Source organism: Urtica dioica, chromosome 1 (genome assembly GCF_054948205.1).
Source record: "Urtica dioica subsp. dioica isolate 48M chromosome 1, U.dioica_male_clone48M_v1_H2, whole genome shotgun sequence".
Taxonomy (NCBI): Eukaryota; Viridiplantae; Streptophyta; class Magnoliopsida; order Rosales; family Urticaceae; genus Urtica; species Urtica dioica.
The window spans coordinates 3135841-3150940 of NC_142756.1; the positions used below are offsets into that span (position 1 = coordinate 3135841).

A 15100-nucleotide genomic window follows, 5' to 3' on the forward strand; every position below is an offset into this window, starting at 1 on the left:
AATATATGCATTGTCCTTGTATAGACAATAATATAATGTATGCATATTAATGGCAATAACGTCGGAGGTCAGATCTAATAAATAGGCTTTTGTAAATGAGCCAAATGAATAAGATCAGGCCCATTAAAGAATCAGCCCAAGACATGCTGAAAAGAAAAATGACAGCTTGAACAAAACGACATGACGGAAGAAAAACGACCAAAAATTCGAAACGACAAAAACGACGCCAAATTTTAAACTACATGTCGTTTTTCATCGTCTTCAACCTCTAGATGGGTTATTACGACCCGGTTGTGACCCGTTTAAAGATCCGACTCGTTTTCACTCATTTCAACACCAAATTGAGTGATTCAAAAGCCAAAAGAATCACAAAACAATTTTCTCAAAGATTTCCATAATAATATTAACATTTCGACGTTAAAAAACGCAAAACATAAACACACAAGAATATGGAAAATTTCAAAAACAAGGTAGAGGTTATGTGGGGCTCTGATACCAAATGTAAGATATTTTTACACATACTAAAGGTGTTCTAGCAACATGAACACGTTAAAGCGGAAGCGAAAAGGATCGGTTTACCTCCAGCCATTGTTGTGGTTTTCCGGCGAGCTCGGGACTCCGATTCCGGCGAGAATTTTGTGGTTCTTCTAGGCTCTTACTCTCTCTCTTAGATGGTGGACATGACTGTTAAGATCAATCAAAATTCTCTTCTAAAAAAAAGGATCAATCAGATTAAAAAAAAAACGATTATAGAATAAAATATTATATTGTTTAAAAATAGCAATGGTAGTTCCTACTTCCTGTACCACACAATAAATAGAGCCACACGCTCCAATCAGAGAGTTTCAAATTACAATAAAGCCAGAATCTCTAACCGATCCAATGCCTCACTGCTTTTGATAAGATATTGTCCTCATCACCATGTCAAATCTCATAATGAGACATCCTTGTCTTTCACCTTTATTTATCAAGAATACACTCTGAACTCTTGGTCGATTAACAATGTGCACCATCAACTTTGATTTTCAACAAAAAATACTCTGAACTATCATTTTTCTTGATTTTTGCCCATTCCGTCAAAATTTAGCAGTTATCATCCATGAGATACGCACGTTTTAGTCACATATTACCTCAATTAAGGGTAGAATAGTATTTTGTAGTATATTGAATTAATTTTTAATTTTTTTATATAAATTAACTCTCTCTCTCTCTCTCTCTCTCTCTCTCTCTCTCCTGACACATACACTAACAAATCCATTGAAGAAGCATTTCTTCTAACAGATCGATCTGCAGAGTTGAATATTTGACATGTTCAGAGAAAAGCAACTTCATACTCAATCCAAGTAACTTGATGAGTTTATTTTTAAATACATAATGATTTACAGAATTTAGATTTGGATATTTGGGAGCTCCAAGTAATTCGATAGACCCATGGCTCTCCTAACACAATCTCAACCTGATTGTTCAAAGCCTTTTCTGATCATTCTCTTCTATTAAAGACAACTATCCACTGATAATTACAATCACCCCACACCCAAAATCTTATCAATTGCTAAGGTCAAACGTTTACCACAATAATATCCTTTTAGACAAGGCTCAAACCAACCAAAAGAATGCCAGAGATATCAGATGAAAGAAAATTGAGAATATTGTTGACAAAACCCAGTAAAAAAAATTACTATTCATAAAATGGTGCCTATATTTACATGAGGCCGGAGTTCTCACATGACCCGATGCCACCTCGGACTTCTGCGAAGAAGCTCGTCTTCGAAAATTATCCAAAGGACTTCATTCCTCAGATGCATAGGCAGAGTCGAGCTTGGTTTCTCTTTCTCTCTCTCTCTCTCTCTCTCTCTCTCTCTCTCTCTCTCTCTCTCTCTCTCTCTCTCCTGACACATACACTAACAAATCAATACACACATAAACCCATTTTGTTCCCACCAGCTTCGGTCCCAAACCAGAGACCCATTTCCACGGTGGAGACTCAAGCTCTCTCTCTTCGGAAGCGACAGCTCAGCCTCTCCTATTTCGCCTTACTGATTCTGGACGGGTTTATCTCCAACTCTCTCATGGCCATTTCCATGGCCGTCTCTGCTTTAGAGCTCGAGCTCGAGAGGTACACCGATTCCGAGCAGGGCTTTACTCTTCTAAAGCCCTCTTCACGGAGCACTGTTTTTTTCCTTTTTCTTTGTCGCTGAATTTGAACATAATCACACCATCAAGATAGATTCATAGTCGATTTTTTTTTTTCGTTCTATAAATTGTTTGAAAACCAAGCATATGTGAGATACAATCTACAGAAAAACCAGAGAGAGAGAAAGAGTTAAGGAGGCCCCAATATTAAACAAAAAAAGAGTCTCCTCGAAGGACCACCGAGCCACTGTGGCGGACCTCCATAAACCTGTGGGGCCCGAGGTCGTCTCTGTCATAATCGACCAACAGCGTGATCTACGAGGACGGCTTCGCCGCCCGGGTCATTTCACGTCCCTCGCTCAAAAGCGGGAAGGACTCCGAGAAGGTCCACGTGTACCTCGCCAGAGATAGGTCCGACAGGAACATCGCTCACAAAGTCACCGTCAGAGCGCTAGAGTGCGGGATCGAAAGTTTTGGGTAACATTCTTCTGAACCCGATGTTCAAGGGAAAAGAACGAATCAAGTCGAAGTTTGTTTGGACGGGAAGTATTTTTTGACCCTCGTCGATCGGGATTGGTATTGCACAGAACACTAAAAACAATGAAGAAGAAGAAGAAGAAGAAATGGCATCGAGAGAGTGATAGATAGATTTTTCTTTTTCTGTAAAATTTTTAATTTATTAAAATAAATAATAATAATAATAATAATAATAATAATAATAATAATAATAATAATAATAATAATAAGTGAGGGTATTTTGATAATTGCTATTTTAAGTCACATGTGACTTTCACGTCAGCATACTTTTGACGGAGTGAGATAAAAATTGACGGAAGGGGCAACGCTGCAACAAAACGAGAATTCAGACATTGATTTTGTAGAAAATTGAAATTGAGGGGGTTGTTTGTGACTCGACCTAAAGTTTAGGGGGGATTTTTGTAAATTAATCTTATTATTATTTTAAACTATTTGTGTTTTTTTCTCTCCAATTCTTCGTTAGGATTTACATTCACGATTTATAATTAATGACTTTGTAAAGTTGGCTGTAGGTTAAGTTAACTGATCAATGTTATCATCGATCAGGCTTTACAATCGACAGTGAAAATGAAAACTGAAAGACTTTTTTTTTTTTTTTTTTTTTTTTTTACGTAATTATCGCACTGTTATTTGCCCCATCGAGCGATTGATATGTCATATTATTTTTGTGAGTGTGTATGGCAAGCAATCGCATGAATGTCACGTCTCAGTCATGTATGAATTGCTTCATTATAGACGAACTTCTTTGCATCTTCATTTCACTTTCACATTGACGTGGAGATTCTAATTTGTGATATCCTCCCACACCACTTAAATTATTTATTCACTTTTTTTTAAGCATTGAACTCAATATAAAGTTATAAACAATAACATCACTTCAGATTTATATTCTATCTTTTATTTGTATAAACTGAATTGCTAACCCCAGAATCACTAACATTATATATACAGAAATTTAACGATATAAGTCAAATAAGCGTTTGCGTTTTAGCTAACATTTTATAATTTTTTCGTAAATAGTTAAAATATTTGGTATATAACCAAAAATATGACGTAACTAATGTTATTTACATATATTTATTAGAAATTTTCTTTGAGATTTTTATTATTTTGATAATGTAAATAGAAGGACTCCATTGATTCTAGAATTTAGACCTAACCATTAATAGTGAAGCGATAGGAACGACAGAACCTTTGAGTGCATAAGATTCTCTTCCAAACGAATTTTACTGATTCACGTGGCTATTTACAAAAAATTAACGAAACATTGACTCATTGAAATTTTTTAATATTTCATATGGCTAGATAGACATTAGACCCTTATATATAATTAATTGAGTAATTAAGTCACTGAAATTTAGAGATTTTATAGATAATTAACATTTTGTAAATTTTATATAAATAGTTATAATATGGCTAGAGATTTTCTAAAGCTGAGACCCGATGCGTTGTATAACATTAATGTTGTAAATCAATGGTGCAACATTAAAACATTCGCCACTTATTTTATTATAAGGCAAATATTTTCACCAAAATTTATTAAATAATATTCGCAGCTAAGATATACTCAAGAAATCAAATAAAGTTGCAACATTTCAATACTCTTTAAATTCTCTATTACGCCGCTTAAAAAAATAATAACGGTAAATTTAATTAATTTTAGTGAAATTAATGCTATTATTTATTTTCTTTTAGTCTGTGACTCCAATATATATGATCTAGGTTTAAATTTAATAATGATTAAAACTAATACTTGATTTATGAGAAGCCTTCAAATCATAAACATTGTATTTTAAAATTTCAAAATTATTGGTCTCCTATCACCATCATTACAACCGGTTGATGACTAATTAATTAAATTGTTTCCAAAGAATTGATAATTATATCAATTTTGTAGAAAATTGAAAAGTAATGAAATGAAGTGTAAACACACACACACACACACACACACACACACACACACACACACACACACACACACACTATTGGAAAAGAAAGAAAATTGAAAATGAAAGTGTAAAATTATAGAAAAGCAGCCACATGTATATCACATATTATTGGAGTACACATGCCACACCAATATTGGATTCAAGTGGCAAAAGAAATGTGTTCATATATAACCACCATGATCGCCTAAAGAAGAATGTAAAATGGCAAAAGAAATTTGAGCCATTTTATCTATCTGTTGCATATAAAATCTCTCTCCAGATCACCTCTCTCTATTACATATAAAATATCTCTACGATTCGAGATCTTATCCTTACACAAACACTATCGATGTGCACACTGATTTGAGCGTTAGAATGGCTGAGAGGAACAACCTGAGTGCCTCTATATAATTTACTGCTTTTTTTTTTTTTTTTTTTTTCCCATCACAAATATAACAAAGCCTTATCGATCGCCTGGCTACGATTACAAGAAATACGGCCTTAATTAATGATTATTTCATGGTGTTTACCGGAATTTTGTCCATACCGATCACATTTCGTACATATATAAAAGTAAGGGATAAATCGAATCTTGATGATAAATTAAACTAATTAAGGTTTGCCTTTTGTTATTATATTAATAGGTGTTTTGATTAAGGAATGCCCTAGAGAATTAGCATAGCCATAGGAGAACATTTTTTTTTTGTTTGCTTTTAATATTGTCTGTAACTACCATCACTTATCATGTTCGTCATTATTTAATTTCCATCTACCAGATACATTATATAAAGCAAAGGAATTAATGAGTGAGATTAGTACTAGCCTCGTCCATAATGATCCTTATTTTGAATACAAACTGTGACGTGTGTACATAAATTTAATTGTCGCCACGTGTTTCCGTGAGGAGTTGTAAAAAGAAACATTAGTCATGATAATTTATGGTTAATTAGCAATAGCTAGATATATAGTACGTAAATATTGTTTGACAACACAAAAGGAAACCATTGTAAGGAAAACCCTAACTTGGAGAGGAAGGCATATCGGATGAGAGTAAATGGGATCATCTGATTCTGATGATTGAGCTTCTTTGTCCGCAACACTATAACATTCTGTTACCATTCATAATGGAGGGAATATATAAGATATGTATATGTATGGGCTTTTAGTAGTACTAGGCCAGATATTATTATGGTTCTGTATTATTAGTGTCACGAGAATGGTGCCACGTGTTTTATCATCTGACCGTTTCGTTTCGTTTTAGGTCTCGGAACAATTCTTTAAGGAGTGGGTGTGTCTTGGGACGAGAAGTGATCAGAGTCAATTCAAAATGTTTGAAACTTGAAGCTGATTATGATGAAATGATGATAAGGCAATCAATCGAAATGGGCTTTCTTCTCAAAGCTGGCAGGCCCAAAAAGAGCCCAACCCATTCACAATAATTTCGGAAAAGTGACAGGAATACCGTTTTCAAAAAAGGGCAAGATATCTAAAAATAGTAAATATTTTAAATATTTTTTTAAGTGCAGCAATTTTTCAAACATTAAACAATCATTTTCGTTATATAAAAAAAAGTAAATGATAAACGTAATAAAAATAGAGCCCAAAACAGTATTTAATTTATAAAAGATATTTTCGTCTTAAAACTTTTAAATACATTATTCTTGGTAGCTTTACAATAGCATTATCACAAATAATTTTTATTTTATTTTCTAATTTTCTGGAAGAAAAGAAAAACACTTCGCTCATATTACAATATATTTTCAAATAATTAGGTAAATATGCATATTTACACTTTCACATTGCTATATAACTATATTTTCGTAAATGCTAGATAAATGACCACAAACATGATGTGACATTCTTGGTTTTCCATTTCATTATATAAAATAGTAGGATATTTACGTCATTTTACGCGTGTAAATGCATGGACGTTGTCGTTTATCTAATATTTATGAATATTAATTATATAGCAATGTGAAAGTGTAAATATGATTATATAAATTGACCATATTTTTTTTTGTTACTAAATAATTGTCTGAGAGAAGTCTTCAGGTTTGGCTGGTGAACGCTTTTATGTAAATGACGAATTTATGAAGGTTTTTATTTTAATGGAGCCAGTGATATTTTTTTTTCTTTCGAAAATTTGAATTATACATTATACACAAAACCCTTGCCGACGTTCCGTCCTGATTTCAATCATTATAGACTTATTTACATAACTTTTAAAAAGAGTAAACTTAATATGACCTACTAGGATTCTTTGTGCCCCATAAAAACCCCATAATGGGCGAGTAGTGATTTTTTATTTTTTATTTTTTATTTTTTTATGGATAGAGGTGAATGGAATCTAATCTCTTTGGTTCAGTCCCTAAAATCCATCCAAGTAACTTCGGACATAAAGCAGTAATAGTAGTTTTTTTTTTTTTTTTTTTTTTTTTTTTTTTTTTTGAATCAGAAACTAATTCATAAATAATAATAGAGTTGTACAATAATGTTAACTGTTTTCGCGTCTTTCAAAAATTACAGCCTCTCTCTTTTCAGGTAAATCAGAGGAGTCCACATGACAATCATACTATACTCGGAGGTCACCTTTTTTTTTCAGAGTTCCTTTATGATTCACCAAAATAGAAAACACAAAAAAAAAAAAAAAAAAATTGAAATTCTAAGCTGACATACTCATTTTTGGATTACACTGCTAGAAGTATATTTTATGACCATAATAATGCTGAATAATAGAGTTAGGATTAGGGTGTACTGAGTTATGAGAGGACACTGTCCCACAAGCTATCAAAAGGAAGCACAATCCTGCATTAGATACACACCAGGGTTTGCTATTAGTTTTAAATCATATCTAAATTCATAACAATAATGTAGCATAATGCATATCAAAAGATAACAATAATGAAGCTTAGTGTGTAAATCAACGGCGACAACAATCACTATACAGACGAAGATTAGGACGTGCAATGTCTCATCATGGCACTCCAAATAATAATGAAATCAGCTTCTCAAAAAATAGGAATGGAAAAAGAATAATGAAATCAGGAAATTTCCTTGGTATATTAGGACAATAGAAACGTGACGAGAAGCCACACGGGTTGAGAGCCATGTGGAAATGACAATTGCCACCATCCGATAATGGATTCCTCGGGGATCGATCGATCGAAGGTGACAGACAGTTTGACTGACACTGCCCTAAACTATCCACAATCATATTCCCAAGGATGAAATTCTGATTAGAGTTTTTGGGTATAAACTTCAAAAAGTGTCTACTTTCTTAATGTAATTTAGCTGCTTGTTTTTTAGTGCCTAAATAAACACCCAAACCAGTTTCACTATTTTTTTTATTTTTATTTTTTATTTTTATCAATTTGACAGATTAGGGAAGGCATGTCTCTCACCAAACTATATCTCCTTAAATTATAGTGGTCTTCATTCGTCTCTGAAAGCTCATCTATATTTTCCTAATACCCTTTTACTCTCCTTTACAAGTTATAAAAGGAAAGGAAAGAAGAAGAGAAAACATAAACCAACCAACAAGTGGAGTCGAGACGCGGGTCTCTCAACTTGGTGTTAATATACACAAACAAATACATAAGGAAAATCAGGGGATGAATTTAGACAGCACTGACTGTGCATAGGTACTGTACTTTTACTCTACCTAAGACCGACTGACACATTATTCACCATCCGTGCATGGCCTTTTTTAGTTATCTGGGAGAAGAGAGACAGCAACAATCCCACTAGGGGAAAAGGAGAGAAAAAATGGGGGGTCTATTGGGAATAGGAAAATGGCTTCAAGTGAGTTTTGTCCCAAAGCTTATAAAGCATATTCGTCCGTTATCATTCATTTCTATGCGTGTGGGGTATTATTGCACAAAAAATCAGACTACCTACGTGTCTCTCCCTATCCGATCCATTCAAAAGCAACTGCAAAATGTAGCTTTTGGAGCTACTAGACTGTAGAAACAGAAATTGCATAAAAATAGTACCTTGTGTATCATGAAGCTGGGAGGCAAAAAAAAAAGCAAAGCATACGCTAGAAGCACTTGAGATATTTCCTGCATGGAAAAATATTGAATCACGTAACGGTTTTTAGAAAAATATTAAGAGCATAGACGCTCAAAAAGAGGTTTACGCTAGTTTCAAGTTCCGGATTAGCTAAGATGATCTAGTGACATATGTTATGCCATTCTAAGGGTTGTTGTCAGCTTAAGCATACAAAAAGCGCATTGAAGAGAAACGTAATCTGCACAATGACATCAAAATCATTATGGAATGTGATTGAGGGTTAAGTTACACTTGTAACACTAGCGCAAAGATTAGGATATTTCACAGAAGCAAAGTGGGAGCTAGTGAACCTGATAAAGATGTTTTTGATAAGTGATCTTACCCTACTAAAACCATTCCCTACCATAACTTTCTAAGACACGTACTTGATATTCAGAGTCCTTAAACTGTAAAATGCATCAAATAAAAATATACAAAAAAAATTGACCAACTTGGGAACCTCGACACGCAACAATAACTGAGGACATAGGATAATGTGATATGCTGTCACTCTTGTAATCATTTCTGATAGAAACTAAACAGGGATACGAAACCGGCTAAGTCCCTACATTATTTCTTACTGTTAATGTCTGTCCCTGAGGAATTCAAGCACTTATATGCAACTTGCTGCTCAAATTTTTATCAGGTGTGAGACATTTTGTATCCACGTGTAGTGTGTCTATCATTTGATAAATCATTATACATGCACATCATGATGGAAGTTATTAGTTAGAAACATACCTGAGTCACCTACTCCAAGCATGCAAGTATACGCGTAATATTCATGAGAACAACTAGTGGGTCTTTAAACCACTTACTTATGTTTACGTGATTTGATATCGAAAAGAACAGCCAACCACAATCTTGTATCTTTCTAAATGTTTTTCTCTTCTTGCAATATCTAAGATCCTTTCAGCGACCAGTGACTTACAACTCACCAATAGCCACCAAGAGAAGATCGTCATCCTTTTAGCAATTCCAACTTCTCCTTTAACAATGCGACTTCAATCGCACATATAAAACCACCCCTGGTTTCATTAATATTTTTGCCAACTTAAGCAACCGATAGCAGCCAAAGAGATCAAAATGAAGGTGAGTCCAGACTCTTTATGAGACTTACAACATTGAAACAATAGTTTCCAATCCTGTCAATTAATATATGTGTTCCATGATTTCAGATGCTGGAGTGGATACACGACAGATTTCGGCATAATAACATAAAGCCTTTCAAGGATCTGAATATTGGTATTCCTTCTACCGCCCTTATCTTAAGTAATTATGCATGTGTTTGCATGCAAAAAAAAAAAAAAAAAAAAGCCCGACCCAAATCTATCCACTAACAACGAGATTCTACCGCTATAATCAGTCGACCTTTTGCAGACCACCCTAAAGCAAAAAAGTAAAAACATGTTTCACCTAAAATCAAGGAGAACATGGTTGCCTAATGTGGTTAGACCTATACACTTCTTTTAGGAAATAGGTTTCCAACTCATCACAACTCTACAAACAAAGTTCTTCTTCTTCTTCTTCTTCTTCAAAAATAAAAAAATAAAAAAATAAAAAAAAACTCCACAAACAAAGAAGAGGTCATAATAGCTGTACTAGGAAAATAGTTTAACACAACCCACAGTTAAAACCGTGGATCGACTTTGGTGCAACCAATAAGTTAGTTTAATCATCCTTTTCCATATCAGGACCTCATGAACTAGCAATGATTGTGTTCTTCTCATACGTGAGAATAGGTTCTAGCACCAAATTTTCTTGACTCATCTCTTATTCTTTAATGAACTATCCACAGGGAGCTCTTGCATTCGGTTTTCAGCGCAAGCTTCTCTTGATGACCAAGAGCCCTACAGAAAGCCAAGCTTTGGATCCCTCAAGGGATTTTCTGAATCCGAAGCAAGCAGAGACAACGAAGCTTCTGATGCAATCTCTGAACTCTTTCATGGGTTTCTCACCATCGGAACTCTTGGTTCAGATGCAAGCATCAACGAACCAGCAACACCAACATTTGCTACGCCGCTGGCGAACATCACCGACGGAATGATAAAGGTGACAGAGAATGAGTTGAAACTCATCAATTACGAGCTAGAGAAGTTCCTTGAGGCTGAGGGCAAAGAAGAAGGGTTTGAGGAATCGTCAGCAAGGAACAGCGATGTTAGCATCATCAGCCTTGGTGGAAAAGTAATGGCGAAAGCTGAAGATGAAGATTATTGGAAGAATCTGGTTTGTCCACTCCAAGGATACCTATTGGGGTCTTCAATTGACCTCCCAGAAGCAAAGAACGAAGAGAAGGCATCACTTGGAGAGCTGTTTCATGATACAGAAGTAGCAGTTGAAAACACGAACAAACATAAGTCAGCTATGCGTTTCGTGAAAGCAATCATGAAAAAGGTTTGTCCTTCCTCAAAGAGCTCACTCCAAGCTGCTTCTGATGCCAAACGGTGTTACATTTCAGAGCGGAAAGAACTCCGTAGCACAACCGATCCAGTTTCGAACAAGAAGAAACTCCATAAGGTAAACCTCACTGACTAAATATGCGCTCCTGATGATCACATTCCTATTTTCAAACCACCTATTATTTTATGGCAAAATCCCGACACAAACCTGAAAATATCTAAGCTTGATCCCCTTTTTTGTATTCTTTTATTTTGTATTACTGGTCCACCCCCCGAACCCTACAATTTTTAGAAGGAAACACTAGTAAATTACCTGGTGCTTCCCTAGGCTTCATACGAGCGAACTATTTTCCCTGACGATTACTATTAGTGAAAGTATATATGTTGTCTTTCCATACACTAGAAAAACTAAATGAAATCTCCCCGTTCAAGAATTTACTCTTAGTACCTGGCATACAGGTCTTGCGTATGTTTCGCAGAAAAATCCATCCCGAGCCTTCTATGGGAGAAAGAGAATCCGATGGGGTCAAGAAATGCATGGCTAAGAACACACCCAAAGAAGGTGGAGATATCAAAAGGGTCCCGAAAGGGTCCACGTCAATGGACGGAATCCAGAATTGCGGGAACAAAATGAATCCGCTTCAACTTGGAAACATGAACCGCAACAATCTTAAAGGACATGGGGAGCATTGGATCAAAATCGATGAAGACTGTAAGTAATACTTTACACTTTCTTACAAAAATGTTAATTACGTTGAAGTCACGTCATGGATATTTAACCAACAACTAATTCATTGCCCATCAAATCAATAACTAGTTTATATGGGAGAATTTACTAAGCTAACTATGATATGACTAGATTATTAGCCAAACGTAATACTTTTGTGTCCAAGAACTCAATAAACTAATAAAACGATTGTAGAGAAATCTTAAGATTAATATTTTATTAGGACTACTAAACAATTACTTGGTTCTTTTTTTTAATTAATAAAAAAATTCTTTTTTTAATTAATAAAAAAAAACTATTATAAATGTTAACTTATCCTAATTAAAAATTATTTAAGGATTCATTTACAAAGATGAAAGAGGAGCATGATATTATTTTGACTTAACAAACTAAACTTGTGTCTACCATTGCATTTGTAGATTTGGTGCTAGAGCTCTAGCGACAGAACCTGAAAGCGATGGAGCTCGATCTTACTCCTTGTTAATATTGTGTTCCATGTTATCATCATATTGTGTTATTGTTGTGAGGGATTTTGGTGATCATGAATCAAACAGAATCTTTAAAACAGATATTCTGATGTTGTATTTTCGGTGTGATCTTAAGTTATGCAAGGTTTTTAAGTATCCTCTATAAAGGACTTATCAGCACATTTTCTCTCGATTATTGATTCATCCATAGTCTAATAATAGCATGCTCGAATTTTGGAACATCAATTCTCTACAGCAAGGTTCAAAAACAAAGAAACAGGCAATCCAAAACAGCTGACATGATAGATCTACAACATTTTAGGTACCTAAAATAAAATCTAAAGTGCCAGAATCCATTTCAAGTACTAGATAATACTAATACATCGTTGAAAATCGTTGGACATAAGAAGTAATCATGAAATATATGATTTTATCACTTCCTGTCAATATATTTTACTTTCAACTTCAAAATGGATTCAGAAATTCGTATACACAAAGTACTAATCGCACCTGGGTCAAATCTCATGACAGTTCTGAAATTAAACTGGTAAAGTCTCCTCCTTAAGAAACCCGCCCATTTCCATGGCCCATGATCGATCGACTAAAGCAGCTAATTCTCTGTAAATCACAACAGACACTTTATCAGCAGAAACCTAAATAGATCGATCGACATTTCTTTATGATGCAAAAAAGAAAAAAGAAAATAGGAAATAGAAAGTTATGGAGCATTCGCAAGGTTTACACTGGAATCGACAGAGCACGAGCGTATTGAATGACTAGGAAAATCAACCATTGTGCTAATGAAATACAATTTATTATTTACTTTATCGATTTCTGAAAACTCATCTCACCAATCAGTAATCAAAAGCTAATTCAGTAGCAGCAGCAATAAACTAATGAGCGAGCAATAGAAAGAGCTTGATACGACTAGATAGGGTGTAAGGACTGACTTAAGGTCGTGGCTGACAACAAGGATAGTCAGTTTTTTCTTCAGATGCTTTAGAAGCTTCACTACATCTGCACGTGCTTTCCAATCTGTAATCAAAGCAACAACAAAAATTTATGACACAAAAATGTTGAACTGGATACGAAAAATTAATCCTGAATCAGAAGCAACAGTTGGTAGTGCTAAGGATGCGACTCGTCTAGGAAAATAATTATTAAAAAAATTCATACCAAGACCAGCAAGAGGTTCATCCAGTATCAACAAATCTGGCATTTGTACCTGAAAGATAATCCAAAATGACAAATACATTACTCAATTTGATTGAAAGCATTCTCATGTGTGGAAAAATTTACGAGCTTTTTTTGTAGAGATGTCCTTACCAATTGAATGGCCAATGCGAGACGACGCTTGTAACCTCCACTAAGAGATTGAGGATCTTTATCCAATTGAATTCCATTCAAACCTACCTGTACTTGGATTCACACAGAAATTTAAGAACTATGAAATTTATTATCCTAAGAGGTGCAAAAAGTAATAGGTGATACTAGATAGAGTATATTTACCCAGTTAATTGCTTGTTGCAGTCTCAAAGCAAGTTGCTCCTTCAACTGTGGATCACTTTTTTGCCTTGGCCACCCAAATGTGACTTCATCAAGCACATTATCGGCAACAAAATACCTAGCTTGAAAACACATGTTATTAGTAATATTACACAGCCAAACAAGCTACGCTTGTTATAACTTTTGAGCAACATGTACACAAAAATCCAGAATCAGAATACTTAAGTCAAATGATGATTTGGTAAATTCAGTGCATGTCAGCTGGCTGATTCAGTGAAAACAATTCAGTATTCAAAAGTTTCCTATAGATAGAACAACCCTAAGGAAATTCTACATGGATTCCCAAAGAAAAGCAATGATGGAATACAAAGAACCAGAAAGAGTGTTGTTCAAGCGACGAGACGATCAAAGCATCAACATAAGATCTAATCATCGCCAATTGTATCTTAAACGCTAACAGTTCCAATTCATGTGAGGCAAAACTATAAAATAAAAAATAAATAAAAAATAAAAAATTGTGATTTTAGTACCTCTCTGGAAACTGAAAGACAATGCCGACTCTTTCGGAGCGTAAAGGTTCGGGAACGCAGCTCGGGCTTCCATCGTCACGATATCTCTGGATGCAAATCGATCCCGAAGTTGGTTCACTTAACCCAGCGAGAATCTGCAACAGTGTGGTTTTTCCGCTGCCACTCCGCCCAAAAATCAACCCGAAGCTGCGACGGCAAAGCATAAAAAAATGGTTAATCAAACAGAGAAGCTCTCCTCTGAAATGAAGAAGCAAAACGCAAAACGTACTTTTTCTCGCGAAGTGAAAAGCTCACTGAGTTTAGGAGACTGAGCTGTGTCCCCGGTGGCCGATAGCTCAAATCCCTGACCTTATTATCAGCAAAGAGATTCAACAATTGAAAATTTCTACATGGAGGCAAACGATTTAACATCAGATAAGGCTATACTCTAAGAATCTACCAGTGAAACTTACTTCGAAGCAAGAATAGTCGCATTTGGCTGTTGAAGCCTGGTATTTTCTGAAACTACAAAATTCGAATTCAAACACCAATAGAGACAGAGATAGAGAGATGTGAATGAAACTCATGGAAACGCCAGCTTGCCTTGGGATGGCTTTTGGCCGTAGCGGTTTTATCGGTCTCCAAGGAATGAGGAATGAGGAACCGGAAACGATGGTCGCCATTGCTAGGCGTTGCTTTGCTGAGCTTTGACAAAACGATGGAGAGAAAAATGTATTTGACTTAACATAAAAACGACATGTCGTCTTGTTAACTTTTCTTTTTCTATGAAAAATTGAAAATACTAAAACCTCTCTCTAAGCAAACCGAATACAACTTTCGCGGG

General features: G+C 35.0%; 2 protein-coding genes across 7 annotated transcripts; one reads left to right on the forward strand and one right to left on the reverse strand.

Moving 5' to 3' along the window:
* Positions 1-6904: 6904 nt before the first annotated feature.
* Positions 6905-14978, reverse strand: ABCI11 (non-intrinsic ABC protein 14). 6 transcript variants are annotated; one of them, XR_016294187.1, is made up of 12 exons: positions 14860-14962; positions 14730-14781; positions 14546-14625; positions 14278-14463; positions 13751-13865; positions 13568-13654; positions 13418-13466; positions 13192-13276; positions 12752-12859; positions 8737-8847; positions 8591-8659; positions 6905-7403 (listed from the first exon to the last, which is right to left on the reverse strand). XR_016294187.1 is itself a non-coding variant. In XM_089603628.1 (10 exons), exons 1-9 carry the CDS (start codon positions 14937-14939, stop codon positions 12781-12783), a joined length of 813 nt encoding a protein of 270 aa, XP_089459754.1. In that variant the 5' UTR covers positions 14940-14962; the 3' UTR covers positions 6905-7403; positions 12752-12780. The 6 variants fall into 6 exon arrangements, 3 of the variants coding, with proteins under 3 accessions (XP_089459754.1, XP_089459680.1, XP_089459610.1); XR_016294217.1 differs by lacking the exon at positions 8737-8847 and having other exon boundaries at positions 14730-14775; positions 14860-14978; XR_016294185.1 differs by lacking the exon at positions 8737-8847.
* On the forward strand, positions 9612-12257 carry LOC149406393 (regulator of nonsense transcript protein). Its single transcript, XM_089603288.1, has 5 exons — positions 9612-9740; positions 9827-9893; positions 10447-11165; positions 11507-11759; positions 12194-12257. The coding sequence occupies exons 1-5, from the start codon at positions 9735-9737 to the stop codon at positions 12211-12213; spliced, it is 1065 nt and encodes a 354-aa protein (XP_089459414.1). The 5' UTR covers positions 9612-9734; the 3' UTR covers positions 12214-12257.
* Positions 14979-15100: the final 122 nt, after the last annotated feature.